Source organism: Megalobrama amblycephala, linkage group LG7 (genome assembly GCF_018812025.1).
Source record: "Megalobrama amblycephala isolate DHTTF-2021 linkage group LG7, ASM1881202v1, whole genome shotgun sequence".
NCBI classification, from domain to species: domain Eukaryota; kingdom Metazoa; phylum Chordata; class Actinopteri; order Cypriniformes; family Xenocyprididae; genus Megalobrama; species Megalobrama amblycephala.
This window is the reverse complement of record NC_063050.1, coordinates 2,730,340-2,756,531: the sequence shown is the minus strand read 5'-3', so window position 1 is coordinate 2,756,531 and position 26,192 is coordinate 2,730,340. Positions and strand designations below refer to the sequence as shown.

Sequence of the window (26,192 nt, the reverse complement as noted above, 5' to 3'; positions counted from 1 at the left end):
AAAGAGCATCAAAAATGACAACAACGGTGATACAAGGACATCTGACGACCATCAGAAACATACTGGTTATTAGAAATAAGTTTGGCACCCCTCTTCAAGTTGCACCCCTGTACAGTGCATATGTTGCATATTTTGGAGTGCATTTTGTGCCATTTCATTTACTTTATTAAATAATTATTCATCTGAGATGCACTACAGTAAATTAGTAAGTAAATGTTTATACTAACAGAGGATCAGAAGACACTGGTTCATCACTGAATTTAACGGGCATTTCCATGGATCTGTTACTCTTTAGAGACACACCGCTGGGTTCTGGAGACTCTGATCTCTGTCTCTCCCTCCTGCTGATTCTGCCAAAAAAACAAAACAGCATTTTAGACAGTACTTAAACCGGTTATTTCAAAAATGAATATTCTGTCATTCCAAACATATATGACTTTCATTTATCTTTGAAACACAAATCAAGATAGTTTTAATGAAACCTGAGTATTTTGCGTGTCTTCATTCAAAGACCACACCACCAAAATTTTGAAGATCCAAAAGGATCTCCCTAAAGATTTGTTATTAATAAATTATATTCACCAGCAATACTTTCTTTCAACAGATCAGACATTCTGAATCTTGAGTTTTAAAATACATAATAATAAAAAGTTATTTAGACACACAGATATCAAGAATGAGCATATGAATCTCAACAATGGTGACATGCTTCATGCCGTGATGCACGCTGGGAGCCAACAAAGTACAAAAATCATGACTCCCAGCATGCATTGCGGCATGAAGCATGTCACCATTGTTGAGATTTATATGCTGATTCTTGATGTTTGTGTGTCTAAACATATTTTTTTCTGCATAATGTATTTTTAAAATTCAAAATTCAGAATGTCTGATGTGTTAAAAGAATGTATCGTTCGGGAATATAATCTATTAACAACAAAAAAACACTTCTGGTTAGGGAAAAGTTTAGTAAAATATTCTACATAATGATGATGAAAACTATATGATCTATATAAATATATCAAGTCGGCTTTCTTTGCAACACATTTTTTGTTCTGGTAAACGCTAGGGATGTAAAGATACGATACGTATCTCGATACTGGGCTCACCATATGATACGTATCATGATATTTTGAACAATTTTTTTAAAATGAAACTGAAATTCAAATAACAGATTTATTTAAAAAAAAAAAAAAATTAACGAATTTCAATAACTTTGTTGTACATACAAGATCACATTTCAAGGTTTAATAAAAACCTTCTGTATTTAAATTAACAGCTGAATAGGTCTGTCTGTCACTAAAAAAAAAAAAAATTTTAAGTTTAACATGTACCCAGAATTAAGAAGCCTAAGACAGAACTTCTTAAAGCAAAGAATCGCAAGCATCTTTTGCTTTTCCATGAGCACAGCTGTTGCTGTGGCACTGCAGTGAAAGAAAGCCACAACTTTTCTCACGCGACCAAGCAAGAGACTGGCGCGAGAAACGTTTAAACCTGCTTGCAAGATTTGATGTGTGTGCGAAGCACTTACTATAGGGAGCTGATTGAGACACACCCTTATTATGCGGTGACAACCCGGCGCTTCTCTCACTGTCACCTCCATGTTGCGTGTGTTGTCAATAACAACAGCAGTACTATGAGGAGCCCTTTCAAGCTCCTACTCTTGTATAACCGCTTTTAAAACTTTGGCTATGTTAGTTCCAGTGTGTGATTAAAAAAGCAGGCAAGTCTGAAGCATGAAACTTTCCATTTCCCACTCCATGTTAATAACATGCGCCGTGACTGTAATATAGCTTTGACAAGTGTCAAAGCTATATTTGTGTTTTGTCTGTCATTTTGTCTGTATTTAAGTGTGAGGAGACGGGTGTGGGTGGGTGAGTCGACTGTGTCTATATGCTTTCACTCATGCTGATTGGGTCGATATGTTGATTACTGATTGCTAACAGCTGGCTGAAATGACGTGATGATTAGTCAGATTATTTGAGCGTTGCTCCTCCCGAATTTTGTTATGCCACGTTCCAGGTAACCCGTAACCCGTGTTTTTCCAACCTTCTACCCGTGAAAGTGCACTGGAACAGCAGTTAAAGCCGTGACTTCCCACCCGTGAACTCGTAGTAGATCGAAGTACTCCCAGTTACGGGTTCTGACGTCACACAGCCCGCGAAACAACAATGGCAGCCCCTACGGATGCGGTGTTTATGCAAGTGCACGGTAAAATAAAAGGTATAACAGCTTCTCTTGCCTTATGCGCCGTTTTCCACCTCTGTTTCCCTCAAATAAGCAAGGAGTGCACCTTTAGCGATAGAAATAATTGTTAATGACCATAAGCACCGTACGGTCCGCCATGTTGGTTTGTTTACACTTTTACGCAGTTTGGCGTGATTTTCCTGGAACGCTACAAAGTCGTGAGTCGTGATTTGAAGTTGTGACTTACGGGCTCAAAAATCTGCCTGGAACGCAGCATTAATAAAACATAATTTCAAGAGATTTCAGTTCAGTTCAACGCGACGCTGTTGCAGAGTAGGTCACGTCGGCAGCTCAACCAATAGGATTAGACTGCCGTCATATATCATAAAAGTATCACCACCACTCTACAATACATATCGTAACATTTTGCATCGCGAAATATCGTACTACGATATATCATTACACCCCTAGTAAACACTGTTAGAAAGACCACAAACTTGTCAAACTGTCCAAATAAACATTTGACATTTTCAAAAAATTTTCAATAAAACATCAACATCTAAACCTCTGTTAATTCTTAATAAGAACTTCTGTAGGCGTGTGACAGAAATAAAGTCAAACTGGTTAGTAATAAGTGAAGCTGGTAATGCTGTTTAGATGTGGAGTTGTTTAATCATCCTCTGCTGAGATCTTGAGATATTTATTGTCTTCTTTTATCCTCAGTTGATTTCAGGCTGTGTGGCTTCAGTCAGCTGTAGTTATTGTGTTTCATTTTCTGAGAGTGCAAGCATTATGTTGAATCAACATCACATTGTAACATTGATTCAGTGCCATTACCATTGATCTTTTGTTGAAATTTCAAATTTTCAACATTAATTGTTGGTGCAAACGTGATGTTGATTCAATGCAGATAATGTTGACACGTTAACATCAATTTAACATTGTTTCGATGGTTGCTTGCTATCTAGGATTTAATTTAGATTGTTAAAGGGATAGCTCACTCAAAAATGAAAATTATCCCATGGTTTACTCACCCTCAAGCCATATGTGTGTATGACTATCTTCTTTCAGACGAACACAATCTGAGATATATTTAAAAATATCCTTAGTCCTCCAAGGTTTATAATTGTTGTGAATGGCTGCCATATGGCTGTCACACCAGAAGCTCATTATATTACTTTATAAAGTTTTAAATAAGGATATTTGCCTTACACAAATGCATCGATTCACTTCAGAAGGCCTTTATTAACCCCTTGGAGTCGTATGGATTAATTTTTTTATGGATGGATGCAGTTTTTTGTCTTCAAATTTCAGGCAGCCATTCACAACCATTATAAACCTTGGAGGACTAAGGATATTTTTAAATATATCTCAGATTGTGTTTGTCTGAAAGAAGATAGTCATATAAACCTAGGATGGCTTGAGGGTGAGTAAATCATGGGATAATTTTCATTTTTAGGGTGAACTATCCCTTTAAATCATTATTCATCTGAGATGCACTACAGTAAATTAGTAAGTAAATGTTTATACTAACAGAGGATCAGAAGACCCTGGTTCATCATTGAATTTAATGGGCATTTGCATGGATCTGCAACTCTTTAGAGACACACCGCTGGGTTCTGGAGGCTCTGATCTCTGTCTCTCCCTCCTGCTGATTCTGACAAAAAAACAAAACAGCATTTTAGACAGTACTTAAACTGGTTAGTTCAAAAATGAATATTCTGTCATTCCAAACATATATGACTTTTATTCATCTTTGAAAAACAAATTAAGATATTTTTAATGAAACCTGAGTAATTGATATGCCTCCATTCAAAGTCCATGCCACCAGAACTTTAAAGATCCATTAAGGGTCTTTCTAAAGACTAAATTAAATCTGTTCATCATATAAAATGATTGTATTTCTTCACAAGCCTGGGATTAAACCACTTGATTCATATTGATTAGTTTTTTCAATGTATTTATGACCCATTTGGATCTTCAAAATTTTGATGCCAAGAACTTTCAGCAGAAGGACGGAAATCTTTCAGGTTTCATTAAAAATATCTTAATTTATGATTCGAAAATGAATGAATTTTGGAACGGCATGAGGGATAAAAAACACAATGACAATTTTAATTCTTGGGTGAACTATAAATTTAATAACTCTTCACAATAAAAACAATAACTATAACATTAGAATCAACAGATTATAAATTCTTGTGTATTCGTCACCTGTCACTTTAAATGCACAAGCTATTTAAAATCAGTGAATTTGAACTGCAACTGCTGTCTCAACTGCAGAGTATTGTAATGCACTGTAAAGTCACTGTGGATTAAAAACATGCCAAATGCAAAAATGGCTGATGTGTCACCTGGGATCAGACGTCTCGGTTTCATCACCGGATGCATTGCCGCTTGATCCAGCAGATGGAGAACTCATTTTAGAGGGCCTGTCCTTCTACTCTCATTTATCAAAGAGTGTTGAGAGATTGATTTCAAACCTTTGTGTGAAAATACAGATATAAAAAAAGATACAGTAAATATGTGTTGTTCAATTATTCTGTGCAACATAATCGGTACAGCAAATAAAATGCTTTAACTTACTGTTTGTGTTTACTGCAGTACAGATATATTAAAATACCCTTAATCCACTGTACACTCTCAGAAAATAAAGTACATAATTGTACCTTTAGGGGTACAATGGTACAAATTTGTACCCTTGTGATTTGTACCTTAAGAGACCAGTTTTGTACCTTTGGTGACAATTTTGTACCTTCATTTAACAGTACAAAAATTGACCCTCAACAATGGTGACAATCAAACAAAGTGCTTCATGTTGCAGTGCATGATGGGAGCCACCAATCAAACCGCATCCATGGCTCCGATCATGCATTGCTGCATGAATAAATTATGCAGCTGAATTGTCCTGTAATTTTCGTAGATTGTTCATGTTTGCTTTTATTTTTCTGTTGTTTTGTTGTGACAGTAGCTTGTTTTGCGATGTTCAGAGTCGATCTGTTTGTCAGTATTTTGTATTTATTTATCGTCACCGTTCTTGAGAATCAGATGCTGATTCTTGATGTCTGTGTGTGTTTAAACCAGGTCTGGGCAAACTCGGTCCTGGAGGGCCACTGTCCTGCAGAGTTTAGCTGCAACCTTGATAAAAACACACCTGTGTGTAATCCTGAAGACCTTGATTAGCTGGTTCAGGTGTGTTTGATTAGGTTTGGAGCAAAACTCTGCAGGGATGGCGGCCCTCCAGGACCGAGTTTGCCCAGCCCTGGTTTAAACACTGAAGCTTCAGTGCATAATGTATTATTCTTAAAAGAAAAAAAAGTCATGCTATTGTTGGATCTCAAGCTGTAAAATCACAGGACTACAATCATTAATACTAAAGCTACACATTAAGCACACAGTCAGAGATTTAGACTCTAAACGACATCAGGCCATCAGATGATGATTATATCATCTTCAAATTATATCGTGACCAGATCCTATTTTCTCTGACCATAACAAATGTGACCCGTCACGGAAACCAGGGACACAAGTCGGCAGCACAACTCTCGAGCAAAATGAGAAAGAAGCATTTTTTTTCAAAATTGGTGATTTTCGTTTTTTTGCAGAATCTGTTAGTTGAGATCATGAAGAAGCCTTTCCGTGTTTGAGATAGCAGTATTGGTATATTTAAAAGCGTACATTTTGAGGTTGAAATCGGCTTATTTTTCAGAGATTCTAGCACGCAGTAGGGGCATGTCATGTCTGTGTGTATTTCCATACTGGGAAGCGTGGCTACTTATTATGCAGCGCTCTGGCCGGCTCTAGCTGATATCAAAATTCAATGAAGAACCGTGGCCGTTACACCGAAAATGTTTTGAAGTACTTCTTCGACAAGCCGGATGCTTATGAACAAGCGCTCACTGATTCTGAAGACGATCTGAGCAACGATAAAAGCGGGATAATAACACATTACCTCTCTGGAGTCGGGTAACGCGTTGGCGCATTTTTCAGGATTTTTTTCACATTGCAGCAAAACAGACTTAAAATACTCCGTCATTTTTTGTCATAGAGACATAAGTAATATATCAATTGAAACTATAGAATGTCTTCTTTTATTTGTGTACACTCAGAGTAAAAACAAAATGTTGTGCTTTTTGAAAAATAAAGAAAACTAACATGATGTGTGATCTCTCATCTCCTTCTGAACGAAGGCCAATCTGATAGTTCTCAGAAAATGAACTGTAACTTAGTGAATACTAATCATAAAAAAATTATACTTATGTATGAAAAAACATTGAAATGTCAAGTTTTAAAACGTGTAAGTCAAATCGAAAACAAACCTTCTGTGTTTATGTAATCTGTATGAAAAGAGAGCCATGTCAGAAGTCTGTGATTCAGCTCATTATCCGCTAATGCGGCCACACCCATGGAGGGAGCGCTATTCAGACGCAAATTCAGTCAATACATGCAGACATCGCCTCAATCGTGTATTTATTGTCTTGAAAAGTGTTTTGAATAGCCATAGGTAGCGATCTCTGGCCTCTGTTAGTCCAGTTAGTTCCTGGATTGCCTATTCTTCTTTAACAGGCTTCTCAGGTGAGAAAATTTCATTTCATGATTATAGTGACCAAAATGATCACGGTTATCACAGAATCCTGTTCAAAAAGTCAATTCACCAAGTTTTATGTGGAAAACCAGCAAATAACAAATAAAATTAGCATCAATATGTACTTTTTCTTTACATAAACATTAAAATAATAACATTAAAATGATGGGCAGATTTTAAAGGAGTGTCTTGCAACATGTTATCTACAATGCACAAGTTCAAATAGAGTTTTGACAAAAAAAGTCACATATTTCAGCCTCTAAATCACTTTTATAAAAGTCAAAAAAGATAAATTACTGACATTTACAATCCACATTAACCTTTATTATTAATAGTATGTGGTCCATGCAGCTTTACAGGGGGTATGGCTTATCTAAACGATATGTAAATAAGCCCTATTGTCACTCCCAGCAGGTGAGAACAAGCGAGAACTGCAACTTTAGAGGCGTTTTTCTCCCTATAGAGCTTTCTTGAGTGCCTACCTTCAAATGGCCACAACTTCTACAAATATTATCAGATTTCCATGTATCACACATCGTTGGAAAGCTTGGAGACTACACTTTCAGAATCTGTGAATAACTCAAAATGCCCCAGAACCGACTTGTGTCCCTACTTTCCGTGACTGGTCACAAATGTGCTTTACAAACACAAAGCTGGAGCAGCCAGAGATCAATTAAAAATAAAAGGTAAAGAGTCAAGAGTCCAACTAAAGCAAACGCTGACCTCTTTCATGGTGACTTGAAATGAAACATTCATAAAACATTAATTAACACCTTTTTTCTCTCTTTCCTTCAATGATTCTGCTTATTAACATCAGGTGTCTCCACTAATTGTCAATCACCACTCAATCATCAATCAATTATCTCATTAACTTTAACACCCGGCAATATGGACTCATATGGAATGTTTAAAAATGCGTTTAAAATGAAATGTTGTAAAATGTGAAAATGAAAAGGATTTAATAAATTCTGATTTTAATTCAGTGTGTGTGTGTGTAATATATATATATATATATCTCATTATAGTCAACGATTGTACGCTATCAAAGCCAATTTTGTCCCCTTTTTGAAGGGTCAATTTTTGTACTGTTAAATAAAGGTACAAAATTGTCACCAAAGGTACAAAACTGGTCTCTTAAGGTACAAATCACAAGGGTACAAATTAGTACCTTTGTACCATTGTACCCCTAAAGGTAAAATTATGTACTTTATTTTCTGAGAGTATAAGGAACACAAACATAAATAGCAGCTTTATATGACTGATAGTTTACATGATTAATAAATTATGAACTTACCACAAAATATGCAGCCGTTTAAATAAAACGATGTTTAAAGTAAATGGCTTCCGAATGGCGTAGTTTCTTTTTTTTTTTTACTTTCATTTTAACTCCACCAACCCCAACTCTAATCCCAAGTAGCCTACATGGCTCTGCAGGACAGAGATAAGAGTTTCCAGATCAGAGGGCGAGGCCATAAACAGAGGGGTGTTTTTGAGAGCGTTATCGGCATGGGCGCAACTGCACATTTGCTCAGGGGTTTGCTAGATAATGGTTGGCACCCCCCCATACCAACCATGATGAGGAATATAATGCAGGGCAACAACTCACTATGCGATGGAGCTTATAGAATGCAGTTGGAATGTCCATAAAATTCAAGATATTGAATACGTGTGGCGCCCTTATGCACTGCATATACTGCATACCCCATTTTTGCGCCACTGGACTTATCTGATTTGTCCACATCAGAGTGTAAAAAAGAGCATCAAATTACCATAGCAGTTGTGCTGACTGAACACACACAGACAGTATGAATGAAAATAAAACAAAAGGAACAAAACACAAGGAAAAAAAAATCATGTGGTTTAATAAGTTAAATAATAGCTAAAGCATGGTCTTGATTAAAAATCATTATTTTTATCAAGCCAACATTAAAATTTGGCTTAAGATATTTTTTCCCCACATCCCTTTTCTTGATCAGCATGTGTTCTGATGTCCTCAATTACTGCACAGTATCACATACAGAGAATCCATTTAATATCATCAGAGCTTTCAGAAATGGATCAGTTATCATCATTCAAAATGTTTTTTTCCCCCTCCCCATTTGTCTGGGGTAAAACATGGCAAAAGAAGAATTAAATTAGTTTGAGTTGACACACAGACTCACAGAGACCCCCGTCCAGCAGCAGAGACTCCAACAACACATCCATTCAGGACATGAGAGAGGAACCAATGAAGATGAAGAATGAAAACAGACTGAGAAATCAGAAAGACACATGAAATGGAGAAGAGCAGACAGTGTGAGAGTGTGACGTCTGTCCACAGACACATGCTTTAAACACACACTGAAACACTGCATCATCTCAGTGTTTAGTGTCTGAATCTCTCAGTCTCAATCTGAACTTCACAGATGTAATGTGAGAGTCAAAGTGATTCACCATGAGTGAAGATTCATTGAAGAAAACCAGTAACCCAGTGTTACACTGTGCAGATGTTACAGTAAAGAGACATTTTCACCTGTTACTTCCATTACTGCAATCTACTGAAGTTAGATTGATTCAGTCATGTTATCAGCTGTTTAGTAGAATAAAACCTGGAGGTTCATTTAGCTCTTCCCACATGAAGCACATTTTTATATTGACTGACCAAATGTTTAGACAAAACCAATCCATTGATCATGTTAAATGATTAAATGTAAATGATCAGGGAGAAACACATTGACTTAACAATTGCTGACAATCCAGCAGGATGAAAGTGAGTCTGTGGATCCTCTGAAACAGTGAGGACATCTACAGTAGCTTTCATAAGATCACATGAAGAGCCAGAGTGTTTCTACAGACCATCACCTTTGACTCACTGAAGTCTCCACTGAAACACACAATAACAACATTTGATACCCGATACCTGTGACCTGCATTCAAACCATTCAGAGAAGAGCGACAAAAATCAGGATAGCAAAACAACTAATGAAGAAGTAATGAAACATTAACCTTATTTCCATAAACATTATTCCCCCTTTTGATAAATAAATAAATTATAATTTATATTTAATAAATAAAATATAAAAGCTCAATTACTTCAAATGGATCAAAGAGAGTAAGAAGCATTATTCTGTGATAGTTCATCATGACTGTGTGAGCCTTCACATTATATTGTGAAGGGTTCAGTAATTCATTCATTTAGTGTAACCGGTGGATCATGGCAAGTTTGACGGGTGTAGCTGGAGTTCACGAAACCAGTTAGAAGAAACTACAACTTCGTTGCATTGTGTAGATATTGAGTGGCATTGGTCACTTAATCACGGGGCAACAGGATTTTGTGAGTGCCTTAAATGTCCTGTCTATCCCATGCAATCATGGTGCAAAAGGGTCCCTGTTACGAGCCCCTCTAGTCTAGGGGTAAGAAGAGGCATGTAACAAAAGAAAACGTGGAGAGAATGAGAGAACTGCCGTCTCCAGGTCCCAGGGCAGGTACAATAATGCTCAGTAACACAAGATTCAAAGATAACAATTTATTAAACCAATGGTGAGAATTAACAAACTTCCGGAGGGGAGAGGCCAAAAATAACAAACAAAAGGATTCTTAAAGTTAAGGGATAACTTACCTACCAAAAGAAAAGAAAATAAGAATACAAACACAATTCCCTAACTCCCTTTTCTACATAAACAGGAGAAAATATTAAATAAAAATAAAGACATCCACCTCCCTACAAAACTAAAAGAAAAGACTTAGAATATCAAAAGAATTAAGATAACAAAATAAGATAACTGATGTTCACAGATAACTCTTAAATCAACCGAAAAGCTCAATGCTGCTCAGCTTACAAAAGTCTCAGGATTGGGAAAATTAGCTGAAACACTAGACAGCTCAGGTAAACCAGTCAACTGAAGCCCACTTAATTGTTGTAAAGTTTTAAGTATACACCCATTAGCTGAAACACTTCACATACAGCTCTTTACCTGAACACCACAGGCAAAACAATATAAATAAAAGAAAACCAACAACACTGGGACCGGAAGATGATAGTATCTCTCAGAGGAAAGTCTCTCTCCTGGACTGGAAGTCTTCAGCTTCATTTATACTCCACTTAACGAGCTACAACAGGATTCAGGTGGCACTCATGAGCCTGTCAAGCAAACAGTAGGAGGAGCAAGAGCAGCATAGAGAAAAACAAAAAAACAGAACACATGGAAAAAAAAACAAAAAGATACACAAGTCACAACTCACAAAACAAAATGAATCCCTACGTCCATAGGGACGTAACACCCCCACCGTTAAGGATTTTTCTTGGCGTTTCACAAAATGCAAAGAAAAACAAGCCACCCCACATATACACAACATATCACAATTGCCTTAGTGCAGGAGCAACCGCGTTTTCAAAATCGCCAAGCGAGTGAAGTAAAGGGGGCTTTGTGAACGTAGGTATAACCACATTAGCTCCACAATTCGAATGAAATGCCACAGAAGACCTATAAGGACAAGAAAATCCCTCAACTATGCCAAGGAGAATTTTTAAATTGGCCAAGAGCAGGACTACATTACATGCTGAAATGACTTGACTTGCAGAGGACCAATAGGTATTTTTGCAAGTACACATTTCTGCACTTAAATGATGCACAGTAGGTAAGACCATGAGATGAATGTAACAATTAGACAAATCACGAGTGGGCTTACATTTCTCTGTTGTCACACCATTATTGCTCAAGTTAACATTTTCTCCATCACGTACTTGCTCATAGCTTTCCACCGCATTAGAACATGGAGGAGTTGAGGAGTCTGTTCTCTGCACTCCACTTAAAGTAGCTTTACCAATGTAAAGTTTGAGTGAGTTATTCACATCAGTTTCTTCACAAATTGCAGGCTTAAACATCTGCTCACCTCTAGGAGGTTCATAGGGAGTTTGCCAAGGTGAGTCAGCAAGGTCAACTTTTCTGAACTGTTTCACTGGCAGTTGCACCACTTCACACTCCAGAGATGCAAAGGAAGCATCACCAAAATTACCATTGTTCACTACAATAGGTCTAGGAAGAATCTGGTCACTTGCTATATCATTCCCCAATATAAGACCTACTCCTTCAAATGGTAACTGGGAACATACCGCAAGGTGGACTATACCAGTCACAAGGTCTGACTTCAAATGTACATGATGGAGGGGAACACGCTCACACCCCATCTCGATGCCACGTAGTAGTACGTCAGAACCAGTGTAGGAACTCTGTGAGAAGGGAAGCAACTCTTTTAAGATTAATGACTGTTCTGAACCAGTATCTCGCAAGATCACAACAGGTTGTGGCTCTGTGTCAACCAAAGAAACAGTACCAGCATAGATGAAAGGTTGCACGGTCTTACTCTTAGTCTCAGACACTCTTTGTACAAGAGCAACATTCTTAGTGTTACCATCAACACTTTTCTTTTCCCAAGCTGGACACTCTGCAATCAGGTGATCTGGGTCGAGACAGTAAAAACAGGCACGTCTGTCTCTCCGACCTGGAGAGGTAGCTTTGCCTTCTCCATTGCCATTACTTTTAGATGCATGCGGAGGTTCACGTGACAAATTGCGCACTACAACATTTTTATTGGCAAACAATGTTTTTGACGGTCGGACGGATGAAAAAATGTTTCGATGTGTCAAGACAAACTCATCTGCCAACACAGCAGCATCAGATAGGGTAGTTACCTTTTGTTCATTCAAATGAACGACAACACTTTCGGGAAGGCAACTTTTAAAATCTTCCAGCAGGAGCAACTCCTGCAACTGCTCAAAGCTAGTGATCTTACTGGAGAGACACCATTTCTCGAACAATACTCTTTTCTCTCTTGCAAACTCTACATGCGTCTGCCTTGCTGTTTTCGCATGCGCACGAAACTTTTGGCGGTATGCCTCGGGGACCAATTCATATGCCCTGAGAACAGCGGTTTTAACGACCTCATAGTCAAGAGATTGTTCAATCGGTAACGACGCGCAAATCTCTTGGGCCTTACCGGTCAAACTACACTGTAGGAGCAAGGCCCACATATCGTTTGGCCACCTAAGCTTACCTGCAATACGCTCAAACGCAACAAAGTACGCATCCACCTCTGACTCACGAAAAGGAGGCACAAGCTTGATGTATTTACAAACGTCAAATTCCTGAATGTTTTGCTCTAAATTCGAGGTTACGGGTGTAACAGGAGTGGATGCAGAGGAAGAAATTGAGGAAGCTCTGGAGCGCGGAACAGGAATAGGCTTTATTTCTTTAGCTTGTAAATCTAAACGACGCAGTTTAATATCACGGTCCGCTTCTACCTCCACAACTTTAAGTTTTAAGCGTAAATTCTCATTTTCCTGTTGTTTAACTTTGAGCTCTAACTCTTTTAAACGAATGGCCTGTACAGGATCAAAATTAACATGCTCACTAGCATTTATACCAGGAACAACTTCCTCAGCCACGGCTTTCGCCACAACTACAGGTTGTTTTTCACCTTCAACATCTGGTAAAATACCATTGTGCACAAGCTGTTCAAACAGAACATCCTTAATCACATGCTTTCTGTCTTTTGGTACCTCTATATTATAGAACTCTGCAATCAAAATTAGATCCTTCTTCCTACATTTATGAAAGACCTCTGTGGTGGGAGAAAGGGTAAATGCCAACAAATCAAACTCCATTTCTTATCACCACAGAGACTCTCCTCCCCACACAAGCAGCAAAGACAGCAAAAAACAGACGTCTAGAGAGAAAAGAGAAATTGTACTCACCGCACAAAATAGTTGCCTATATAAAAAAAACAAATCCCGGACGAGCCCCCACTTGTTACGAGCCCCTCTAGTCTAGGGGTAAGAAGAGGCATGTAACAAAAGAAAACGTGGAGAGAATGAGAGAACTGCCGTCTCCAGGTCCCAGGGCAGGTACAATAATGCTCAGTAACACAAGATTCAAAGATAACAATTTATTAAACCAATGGTGAGAATTAACAAACTTCCAGAGGGGAGAGGCCAAAAATAACAAACAAAAGGATTCTTAAAGTTAAGGGATAACTTACCTACCAAAAGAAAAGAAAATAAGAATACAAACACAATTCCCTAACTCCCTTTTCTACATAAACAGGAGAAAATATTAAATAAAAATAAAGACATCCACCTCCCTACAAAACTAAAAGAAAAGACTTAGAATATCAAAAGAATTAAGATAACAAAATAAGATAACTGATGTTCACAGATAACTCTTACATCAACCGAAAAGCTCAATGCTGCTCAGCTTACAAAAGTCTCAGGATTGGGAAAATTAGCTGAAACACTAGACAGCTCAGGTAAACCAGTCAACTGAAGCCCACTTAATTGTTGTAAAGTTTTAAGTATACACCCATTAGCTGAAACACTTCACATACAGCTCTTTACCTGAACACCACAGGCAAAACAATATAAATAAAAGAAAACCAACAACACTGGGACCGGAAGATGATAGTATCTCTCAGAGGAAAGTCTCTCTCCTGGACTGGAAGTCTTCAGCTTCATTTATACTCCACTTAACGAGCTACAACAGGATTCAGGTGGCACTCATGAGCCTGTCAAGCAAACAGTAGGAGGAGCAAGAGCAGCATAGAGAAAAACAAAAAAACAGAACACATGGAAAAAAAAACAAAAAGATACACGTCACAACTCACAAAACAAAATGAATCCCTACGTCCATAGGGACGTAACAGTCCCCAACGCAAAAACAAACATACAATATGATCACCCACATTTAGATAAAAGATAAAAAATATAACTCAAATAGTAAAATTACAAAAACTAATAATAGTTAATAAAAATCACATTATAAACATGAGTTAAAGGGTTAGTTCACCCAAAAAAGACCTTCGTTCATCTTCAGAACACAAATTAAGATATTTTTGATGAAATCCGAAAGGTATATGCCTCATCCATAGACAGAAAAATGAACCACTTTCAGGATTACCTCTGGAGGTCGGCTCATTATCGCCACCGCTGCACATTTTAGCAGCACGACACATGCATGTGATGATGAAATTTTCCCTTTTTTGCAGTTTTGCATGAGAATGTCCAAATTTATTACATTTATTTATTTATTTATTTATTTAATAATTTAAAACAAAACCACAATTTTTGACTCTTGACTCTTCTTGCTATAGTTTTGGAGTTAAGAGTCATTTTATTTGTGTAAGAAAATAAACTCTGAAAATACCCATGAGGGGTTAAAGGGAAACACTCACACATAGACAGCTATACCAGGTAGCAGACATGAACATGAATTTGTATTAATTCTACTCAATATATTTAACAATATAATTTCTATATCAGTTACATTAGCAATATGACAGAACACCTGACCAATCACATCTCTTATTTGCACCTGTGAAAGTTGCTCCCTATAGCTCATTGAAGGGGAACCTTGTTGATGCGCTGAACACCACTGTCTTCAATAGAGTGAAACACAGCCAAAGTCTAGTGCTCTTTATTTAATTGGCAATAATTAATATCCCTGTGAAATGCAGAATTTGATTCATTCGTTTCTTGCAACTGTGACTTTGTATTTCATAATTTGGGAATTTATTTCTGGTAATTGTGACTTTATATCATACAATGTGACTTTAAATCTCAAATCTGCAACTACTTTTTACACTGCAAATTTATATTACAATGTGACTTATTTTCAAAAAGTGATCTCATACATTACAATGTGACTATAGCTCATAACTGAAACTTTATTACACTCTTAAAACAGATGTGTTAAAAACAACACAACCTGTGTTATATTTTAACATACCCGTGTGTCTAGTTAATGACAACACATTTTGTGTTAATTTTAACTCAACCAGTGTGTTATTTTTTCTTAATACAGGCATAAAATATTTAACACACTAATGTGTGTGAGAGAGAGAGAGAAACGACACTGTGTCCAACACAACATGTGTTAACTATCATCCAATCACATTGCTGCTATGTCACTCCACAAGCCGTTAAGCAAGTCTGTGCCTCTTTCTTCACTGGCGGATGACTTACACTGTTAAAAACAACACAACCTGTGTTATATCTTAACACATCCTTGTGTCTAGTTAAGGACAACACATTTTGTGTTACTTTTTTTAACTCAACCAGTGTGTTATTCTTCTTAACACAGGCAATGTGGTAAAATATTTAACACACTAATGTGTCATAAATCACATAATTTGTGTCATAGATGTGTTATTTTTGACCAGTTAAAATGAATGCAATACACACTCTTAGAAAGGATGTGTTAAAACTGACTCAAAATGTGTTAAATTCTTACACATCAGTGTGTGAGTTTAGGGACGACGCTTGTTGTGTTAATTCTGACACATTCACTGAGTCAATGATTTTAACACAGTAAATGTGTCAGGAAGGTGAACTGCTGTTAACAAGCAGAATCAAAGGAGAAAATCACAATTTTTAAGCCACCATCGTGGAGATGAGTGTTTGCTTTAGTTGGGCTCTTGAACCTTGACTTTCTAATATTAGATTTTGTTTGGGCTGTTGTAACAGCTAGTCAAGCAAACAGAAAAGATGATCAGGTGGTGTTGGTTATGTTTTCACATAATCATTATTTGACCTGAATCACTGAACTCATCTAGAGCCCAATCTCTGAGTTAGATTTACATTATTGATTACAGCAGCACTGTGATTCTACAGCAGAAGATCAGCTTTATCAATATAATCTGAAGGATTTCTCAAACGTTGTTCTGATTAAAAAAAAAAAAAAAAGCTCTTTCATTTAGAGACACAGACATCAAGAATCAGCCTGTGAATCTCAACAGTGGTGAGAATAATAAAGCATGTTGCAGTGCATTCTGGGAGCCACCAATTAAAATTCATCTATGGCTCCCATCATGCATTGCTGCATGAATAAATAATGAGCTTAATTGTCTTAATTTAATTTCCTTTCCTCACTACTTTTTTTTCTTTGTTTTATGTGACTTTTTAGGAGCTTCTTTTCTAATGTTTCTAAAATCAGAATATGTTGCCTGTCACCACTGTTGAGATTCACAGGCTGATTCTTGATGTCTGTGTGTGCCTAAAAGCAAGGATTTTTTTTTTTTTGATCAGAACAACTTTTTAAGAAATACCTTTGAATTACGTAGAAAAAGCTGATCTTCTGCTATAATCAATAATGTAAATCTAGCTCAGAGATTCGGCTCTAAATGAGCTCAAGACAAATAATGATTATGTGAAAACATAACAAACACCACCTGATCATCTTTTCTCTTTGCTTGACTAGCTGTTACAACAGCCCAAACAAAATCTAATATTAAAAAGTCAAGGGTCAAGAGCCCAACTAAATCAAACACTCATCTCCATGATGGTAACTTAAAAATTGTGAATTTTTCCTTTGATTCTGCTTGTTAACAGCAGATCACCTTCCTGACACATTTAATGTGTTAAAATCATAACACAATGAATGTGTCAAAATGAACACAAGTCATCCACCGATGAAGAAAGAGGCACAAACTTGCTTAACGGCTTGTGGAGTGACGCAGCAGCAATGTGATTGGATGATAGTTTAACACATGTTGTGTTGGACACAGTGTTGTTTCTCTCTCTCTCTCTCTCTCTCTCTGCACATGATCAACTTAAAGTGACACAAAAAATTTGTTAAAATAGTGATAACACGAAAAAATGTGTTATTAATTAACACATCCTTTTTGAGAGTGTATTTGCACTTGTGACTATTAATTGATGTCACAATTGTGAAACAGTTGCAATGGAAAGATTTTAAATCTCAATAACATTTATGTTTTGTTTTCTCTGAGGTGGAAATGTGTTTCCTCACAGGAGGATGTTAAATCTGACACATAGACACTGAAGAATCAGGATAAACCCCAAATCCAGCATAGAGGGGTTCAGTGAATGTGGTGTTGAATGTGTGTAAGTGTGTGTGTGTGTGTGTGTGTGTGTGTGTGTCAGAGACGCTGTAGAAGGACAGAGTGCCGGCTGACACGTCCAGAAAGATGCCTATTCTACTAGAGCGGGCTGAAGGGCCAGATACATCAGTGCTCTGATTATTGTACCAGACAGTGTAATTCATATCAGAACAGTACATACTCCAGGACTGTTCATTGAGTCCAAACCAACAGTCAATCCCACTTTTCCTGCTGATTCCTTTATATGTCACTGCAACATGACCTGATCCACTCCATTTAACCTCCCAGTAACAGCGTCCAGACAGACTCTCTCGACACAAAACCTGCTCCTGGCTCTCGAATCTCTCTGGATGCTCAGGATACGGCTGATGCTCCTTCACAAATGTTGTTTTTCTGTTCTCTTCAGACAGGATGAGTTGAGTGTGAGCTGTGTTTGGATCCAGTGTGAGATCACAGGCATCTGAACACAAGAAGAGAGAGGAGAACAACAATGACATTGTTAAATATGCACAGGTGTGTGTGTGTGTGTGTGTGTGTTTGTGTGTGTGTATACCTGGTAAACCCTACATTATATCCCCTTAAAGAGTAATAACTGTAATAACTAGTAATAACTGTAATTTTTGTTGGGACATTTTTGTATATACAGTTGGTAGAAATCATTATCTATTTGGAATGTTCTCATAATGTTCTCATAAGTATACCAGTATGTGTGTGTGTGTTTAGAGAGAGAGAGAGAGAGAGAGAGAGAGGGAGAGAAAGAAAGAGAGAAAGACAGGACTTACATTTTTGCAATCCTGGTCTGATCCTGATATCTCCTCCATGGTCCAAACTATACACACACACACACACACACACACACACACACACACACACACACACACACACACACAGAGTATATGATATGTGGGAAGATTGTTATAATTGCAAATAAAAATGTGAGTTTTGTGGCTTTATATAATTTTTTACCTCTAATACACCACTATTTCCAACTCCGTTCAGCATCGGTTAGTGATGTCTGATCGCGCTCTGACAACGGAAGTGATGTCTGACACTCATTGAAGTATATGCGTGAGTTAATAAGCAGAATCACTGAAGAAACAACAAGAGAAAAAGAGAGAGACACAACAACTACAACTGACTTCCAGCCATTAAACATTATTACACTTATTATTAACCAGTTTGATTTGATTTCTGTCATACATCAACAAAAGTTCTTATCTGTTTTAATCCACATTATGACAAACAAATTTAATTTAGGCTTTTAATAAAATTTAGTTTTATAAACACTGGTCAATGCACATACAAAGAGTGCATCACGTCCCTTATAAAGAGCTAAGAGTTTTAGCATAAAACCTATTGACAAACTGATACAAAAAAAAATCGACCTACAAATGCGATCGTTTGGAGGCTATACATATTATCACAACACTGGCCAATCATTTAGGCAAAAGACAGCATTTAGTCTCAAAAAACAATAAATTGCCTCAATACATACACTGACTTTCCACTATACAAACTAAACTCTCTTGAATCCTAGTAGGACTTTAAAAATATATGGGTTGTAGTAATTTGTTTTTTTTCTACAATTTAATTTGTATTAGTCCTTTAGTTTTACCCCCTCAAAATTTGACTGTTCAAAGTTTTTTCTTATGAGACATTTACGGATAAAGCCGGTTAAAAAAGTAATGATACCATAAAAACAAAAAATTCACTAGCCATTTTCTTAACAAAAGATCCCTCTTAGGTGACCTTAATCACATACAGATATTTGAGTCATTACTGCTAAACATACTTGAGTATCTGCAGTGAGCAGTTTGGATTTCGTTTGTGATTGAGCAGCTGGACTCCTGATCGTCCTGGGTGATTGTAGCTCAGATCCAGCTCTCTCAGGTGTGAGGGGTTTGAACTCAGAGCTGAAAACAGATAACCACAGCCTTCCTCTGTCACCATACAGCCAGACAACCTACAGAAACACACAGTCAGATCATCTACAGACACACATCAACACTATGACTGGCTAACCGTACATTATGCACACAACTACCCCCAGCGTACAACTTTGATACATTGAGTGTAAAAATGTCTTTTGTTTTAGACAACATGGGATGGATTTGAAATGATAGATAGGCTATGAAAATATATATATTTGTGTATTTTACAGTCACAGCATATCTATTAGGCCTGTTCTATTTTGAGGTTTTTTTTTTTTTTTTTCATAGAGAAGTGTAGGACATGTCAAATGTCAAATATTCAGTTATCCTTCTGTTTCATAATATATGTATATAATAGGCAACATGCTATTTTTTTCCTTTTCTTAAAGTTATAACTTTTAAGGCAATATTCTGAGTTTATTTAATTAATATTGAGTATTAATGAATGTCACACAGAACAGTGTTTTATTTTCTCTGCCGACTAAACTTCCAATGCAGATCAGAAATGTTGTGTGACTGACTCGTAGCGCACAGAGCCGTGTTTCATTCCTGAATGAATCAGAGTCTTTGAACAAATCAGCTGACTGAGTGATTCAGTGGCCCAAAAGATTATAGAGATCCACTTGATATATTCTTGAATGAATCAGCATTTTGAACGAATCGCTTAAATAATTGACTCAATCATTAACACAATGACTTGCTGACACCTACTGGCGACATTAATTTCATAATCCAATTATCGTTTCATTTTGTCATTTAAAATTTTCTGAATTCAAAATGATGTGTAAAACATTAATATCATTACATTATGCAATTGTAATTTCTACACATATACTGCCCTCTCTGAACAATCTAACAACTCATAAATCTCAAAGCAACTTCAGGTGCTGCTTCTTTGCCACATCTGCAAGCCTCTGGTTGATACTGTTTTAATTGGTAACAACCTATAGTGTCGTATTATTAATTTACTAAATTTAAGAATTTAACATTAAAGAAAGCATACATATTTAATAAGATTAGGAAAAAATCCTAAAATCCCCTGAAAATCAATTAATCAATTAAATCGATTACAGTTAATTTCTGACACAGACAGATGACAATAAATAGGCTATAAAAATACTCTTTATCTCATTATTGTTAGTGTTATTTCAGGGTTTTGATATATAGCCTATATATGTATTTGAGATACGCTATATTTGAAATGCATGTCATCAGATCATCAGTAAAAATTGTTAATACTAACGGAGGTTCAGAGGCTTCTGGTCTATCGCTGAATGAAACAGGCTGTGTCATGGATCTGTTACTCTTCAGAGACACACCGCTGGGTTCTGCAGACTCTGATCTCTGTCTCTTCCTCCTGCTGAAACTGACAAAAAAAAAAAAAAAGAAGAATTTTAGACCACTAGCTATTAGGGTTGCACGGTGTACCAGTAGTATCGTTATACTAAAACTTCAAAATACTGGCGATGCCATTGTATTTTTTAAACGGTATATTGTCAGTACCGTAAGGAATGTTGTATGTGCGGCAGGTACACTTTAATTGAACATGCGTGCCTGCAAAAACATTACAAGTGTCTGCTGTGCCCTGTGTAGTAAATGCTCTGTAGAATTAGCGCCTTATTGTTTCCCAATGCTTCAGTTAATTTTCCAATGAGATAAAGTCGCACTTGCGCATTGTTGTTTGCACTGCATTTTATCTGGAGAAAGGGTCTGAAATTCACTTAATTAACATCATATCTTTATATAAGAATGAATTCTCATAATTTTTCCGTTGCTCATTTGACCACTTCTGGAAAATGTGTAATAATTTGTTTCTAGAAACATCTTTGCGAAGATGATTCAGACAAATGCAATTCCATTCATTAATAGGCTATAGCGGCTTTGCACTCGGTTCTTATCAATCATATCAATTGTGATTTTAACATTATAAATCTATTATATGTTTTAATATACATACTGCTCTCCAGTCAAGGTTGGAAATTTCAAGAAATGCTGGCAAAAATGCTCCTGAAAGTTTGTGACATGAGCAAGAGTGCTGTTTTTGTTTTGTTTCTAAATGAATCTGTTTTTGAACAAATTGAGCGAGTCACTGACTCACTTAGCCATTCCTAAAAAACAGCCATTTGCTTCATTTTCTCAATGAATCAGCTGTTTTGAATGAATCGGTTGAATGATTTATTGACTTAATCATTAACACTTGCTGCCACCTATTGGCGACTTTAGTCTCCCATCTAAAAGTGGGCCTATTTTATAATTTTTTCCCCCCAACATATTTATTTCTATATTCAGATTTTTATATTTGAAACATTAATCTCATAACATTATTTATGCAATTGTAATTGAAGTGCAAATGCATAAATGCTACATCGTAATGTCACTTCATGCAGCTTCTGTGCTTCTGTGCAGTGCTAAGATGAATTTTGTTTACAATGATTCATTTGATTGGTAATAAAAGCCTGTTATTCATTCTCATTAATGAAGTATTCTGAAAAATACTTTATTTCATCCAGTGGAAACAGTAACATGAGAATTGTTGCAATAGAAAGTTCCAAAATTGTATAAAAATTGACATGCAACTAAAATGTGCTTTTAATATACTATCTATCATTTTTCAAAGTGTCTCAAAATAGCACAGTTGAGTACACTTAGATTTTCTCAAGATTATCTTAAGAAGTACAAAGAAAAAAATTTAGTACATTAAGTACTAAATTTGTGCGTGAAAATAGAGCACTTTAAGTACATTATAGAAGTGTACTTTTTCACCTGGGTGAAGGTAAAAAAAAAAAGGTGAAAGAAAAGAAAAAAAAAAAAACTTAAAATACATTCAGGTCCATAAATATTGGGACATCGACACAATTCTAATCTTTTACACCACCACAATGGATTTGAAACGACATGACCAAGATGTGCTTTAACTGCAGACTTTCAGCTTTAATTTGAGGGTATTTACATCCAAACCAGGTGAACGGTGTAGGAATTGCAACAGTTTGTATATGTGCCAAATCAACTGTTTGGAACATCCTTAAAAAGAAAGAACGCACCGGTGAGCTCAGCAACACCAAAAGACCCGGAAGACCACGGAAGACAACTGTGGTGGATGACCGAAGAATTCTTTCCCTGGTGAAGAAAACACCCTTCACAACAGTTGGCCAGATCAAGAACACTATCTAGGTAGGTGTATGTGTGTCAAAGTCAACAATCAAGAGAAGACTTCACCAGAGTGAATACAGAGGGTTCACCACAAAATGTAAACCATTGGTGAGCCTCAAAAACAGGAAGGCCAGATTAGAGTTTGCCAAACTACATCTAAAAAAGCCTTCACAGTTCTGGAACAACATCCTATGGACAGATGAGACCAAGATCAACTTGTACCAGAGTGATGGGAAGAGAAGAGTATGGAGAAGGAAAGGAACTGCTCATGATCCACAGCATACCACCTCATCAGTGAAGCATGATGGTGGTAGTGTCATGGCGTGGGCATGTATGGCTACCAATGGAACTGGTTCTCTTGTATTTATTAATGATGTGACTGCTGACAAAAGCAGCAGGATGAATTCTGAAGTGTTTCGGGCAATATTATCTGCTCATATTCAGCCAAATGTTTCAGAACTCACTGGACGGCGCTTCACAGTGCAGATGGACAATGACCCGAAGCATACTGCAAAAGCAACCAAAGAGTTTTTTAAGGGAAAGAAGTGGAATGTTATGCAATGGCCAAGTCAATCACCTGACCTGAATCCGATTGAGCATGCATTTCACTTGCTGAAGACAAAACTGAAGGGAAAATGCCCCAAGAACAAGCAGGAACTGAAGATAGTTGCAGTAGAGGCCTGGCAGAGCATCACCAGGGATGAAACCCAGCGTCTGGTGATGTCTATGTGTTCCAGACTTCAGGCTGTAATTGACTGCAAAGGATTTGGAACCAAGTATTAAAAAGTGAAAGATTTTTTATGATAGTTAATCTGTCCCATTACTTTTGGTCCCTTAAAAAGTGGGAGGCACATATACAAACTGTTGTAATTCCTACACCGTTCACCTGATTTGGATGTAAATACCCTCACATTACAGCTGAAAGTCTGCAGTTAAAGCACATCTTGTTCATTTCATTTCAAATTCATTGTGGTGGTGTATAGAGCCAAAAAGATTAGAAATGTGTCGAGGTCCCAATATTTATGGATCTGACTGTATATATACATTACTATAAAGACAGATATTTATTGTCGTTAAACAGGATTTAGTCAAGTGCTCACTTTCTTTAGACACTTCTTGAAATCTGCAAGCAACTCATCTGTTTGTGAAAGATGGGCAGATCATTCCACCAGTGAGGAACAATGATAGTGAAAGATCAGGAAAGTGATTTTGTGCTTCTCTGTGATGGTATATCACAACTCACTCACTGCAGGCTTCTGGAATGAACTGTAAATCACTTTGAATAAAAGCATCTGTCAGTGCTAAAATGACCAGTGTCTTACCTGGGGTCAGAGGCCTCTGGTGATTCTCTGAATTCAGGAAAGTCTGTCGTCTTGGATTGATCACTATCCACAGACTCACAGTCTGATCCAGGAGATGAAGAACTCATTTCAGAGGCAGTGACCTCAACTTCTCTCTCATTATGGAGACTCATTACAGTGTTCTCCTACTCTCGTTTGCCAAAAGAACGTGGAGAAACTGATTTCAGACCTTTTATGTGAAACACAGAGTTAAATTATGTAGTACAATTATACAATATACAACAAATTATAAAGCAATGTTAGTGGATGACTCTGCAATCTAACTACCTTCCCTATATCGCTGGTGGTATGACGGTATCGTTACCACGATATAAAGTGTCTGTCATTTGAGATTTTATTATATTGTTTATTTCACGGTATGTAAATTTATCATAGAACAGTACTAGTTAAGTTATATACATGTAAGAGTGATGAAAAAACATGCATGAATGAGAAAATAAAGAGAGGGATGTGTTTGATGTTAAGCGCAATAAGAGAACTCAATGTGACTGACGCACAGATGAAGCACGCACACAGAAAGCCGCCCCTCTCAGACAGCATCCAATCACGAATTTGGAATGTGTATGATGTTTAATGAAGTTATTAAACACAATAAGCTGTTAAAATGAACTCTGTGCTGTTGGTCCTTGCGCTGACTGACATACACCTGAAGCAAATTCAGTACTCTTTGGTGTCTTATTGTGCTTGAATGGTCAGATAGTGATCGGTCTTAAAGGGACAACATCATAATCTGCTCTCTGTCTCATCAAACAGAAAAAAGACAAAGTGATTTACTCACAATAATTGTTCTAAACATAATTATTATTATTAAAAAATAAACTAAATAACTTTAAATGTTTTTTTATAGCACCACAAATATTTAATACAGAAATATGGTTCTTTATTGTTACATTCTGAACCCTAATCTGCTATTATTAAGAGCTATTTTTCTTCATTCAAAGCAATACTCATTTAAAACTAAGTTAAACTCAATACAACAAAACTGCAGCTCAGTTATTTCATTTAACATTTTCTAACTGCTTATTAATTTTAGCAGCAGTGTGTGAGTGCAGGAAATGGAAAGCTGGACACAGTTTGAAATAAATGTAAAAGGACCAACATTTTGAAAATGAATTTACATTATTCTTTAGTATTTTGTATAGTTTAACACAAGTGTGATAATCTGGATGCAGTATTCAGCACTGCTGTTGTGCTGTGCTGAACTACGTAGTTCAGTTGTACAGTTAAAAGGCAGTTGTTTTTTGTAAAGGTGCGTGTCTCAATCTACTTGTGTTTCTGCAGCAGAATCAACGAACACTGGTTCATTAATATTGCTTCTAATGAGATTATTATTCGTACAGTTATGCCTCTGTGTAAAAAGTGTTAGAGAAATTTCTTCAGTGTTTATTTTATGTCACATGATCTATAAATGTTCGTAATTAAATGTTGTCGTTGTTTTTAATGATTATATAATATACAAACTATTATTATTGTAACTATTATTATATAAAACTAAAACTAGGCTAAAATGAAGATAACAGGAAATCATATGTTAGGCAAATGTTTAATGTTTCCACCATTTTGGTTAGTTTGTGCTGTCGAAATATCATGATTTGTGTTTTAAATGCCATGTAAAGAAGGGCAAAACTAAATAGCAGCTCATTTTAATATCACTAAATGGTTACATGAAGAATGAGTTCTGAACTTACCACTAAATATTCTACCGTTTAAACACCCAGAGTTAACATGTTTAAAGCCTCGGAATGGCGTCTCTTCTTCCTCTTCTTTTACTTTCGTTTCTACCTGGTTAGGTGTGTTTTATTTCCTGGTAAATTAACTAATCTCACTTACTCCCTCTAGTGGCGCAGAGCGTCATCACATGTTGTATGTAGATAGACAATGTAGTATCCCCCTATATGGGGAGGGTGCAGACTTGGAGCCGGTAGATATAGGCCCCAAGCAGTTTTACGCCCCTGTTGTTCCTCATGCGTCCAGTAGGAGGAGAAGGAAATACGGCGAATAACACTATGGGGAGGCTGCAAACCTATGACCTACTGTAAAATGTATTATTTATATTTATTTATAAACTTTTTATATACAGGAGACTGACTGATATATGATGTTGTGAA

At 36.7% G+C, this 26,192-nt stretch overlaps 1 protein-coding gene and 1 long non-coding RNA gene across 15 annotated transcripts in view; both read right to left on the bottom strand.

Annotated features, from left to right (window-relative positions):
- The window catches only part of LOC125271564 (NACHT, LRR and PYD domains-containing protein 3-like), a 130,099-nt gene that overhangs the window by 85,624 nt on the left and 18,283 nt on the right, over positions 1-26,192 (bottom strand). For 6 of the 14 annotated variants that reach the window (XM_048195620.1, XM_048195624.1, XM_048195625.1 and 3 more), the window contains one exon: positions 228-350. The exons of 3 other annotated variants lie outside the window; for them this stretch is intronic. In XM_048195620.1, coding sequence (XP_048051577.1) covers positions 228-350 — 123 coding nt within the window. Of the gene's footprint in view, positions 1-227; positions 351-3,718; positions 3,842-4,538; positions 4,668-8,063; positions 8,201-17,332; positions 17,643-18,671; positions 18,732-19,434; positions 19,606-26,192 lie in introns of those variants that run through there. 5 more of the 14 variants (XM_048195633.1, XM_048195632.1, XM_048195638.1 and 2 more) reach the window with 5 other exon arrangements.
- LOC125271575 lies at positions 17,935-18,660 on the bottom strand. The gene is made up of 3 exons (XR_007185661.1): positions 18,609-18,660; positions 18,425-18,471; positions 17,935-18,102 (listed from the first exon to the last, which is right to left on the bottom strand). It is a non-coding gene; the product is annotated as an uncharacterized LOC125271575 (long non-coding RNA).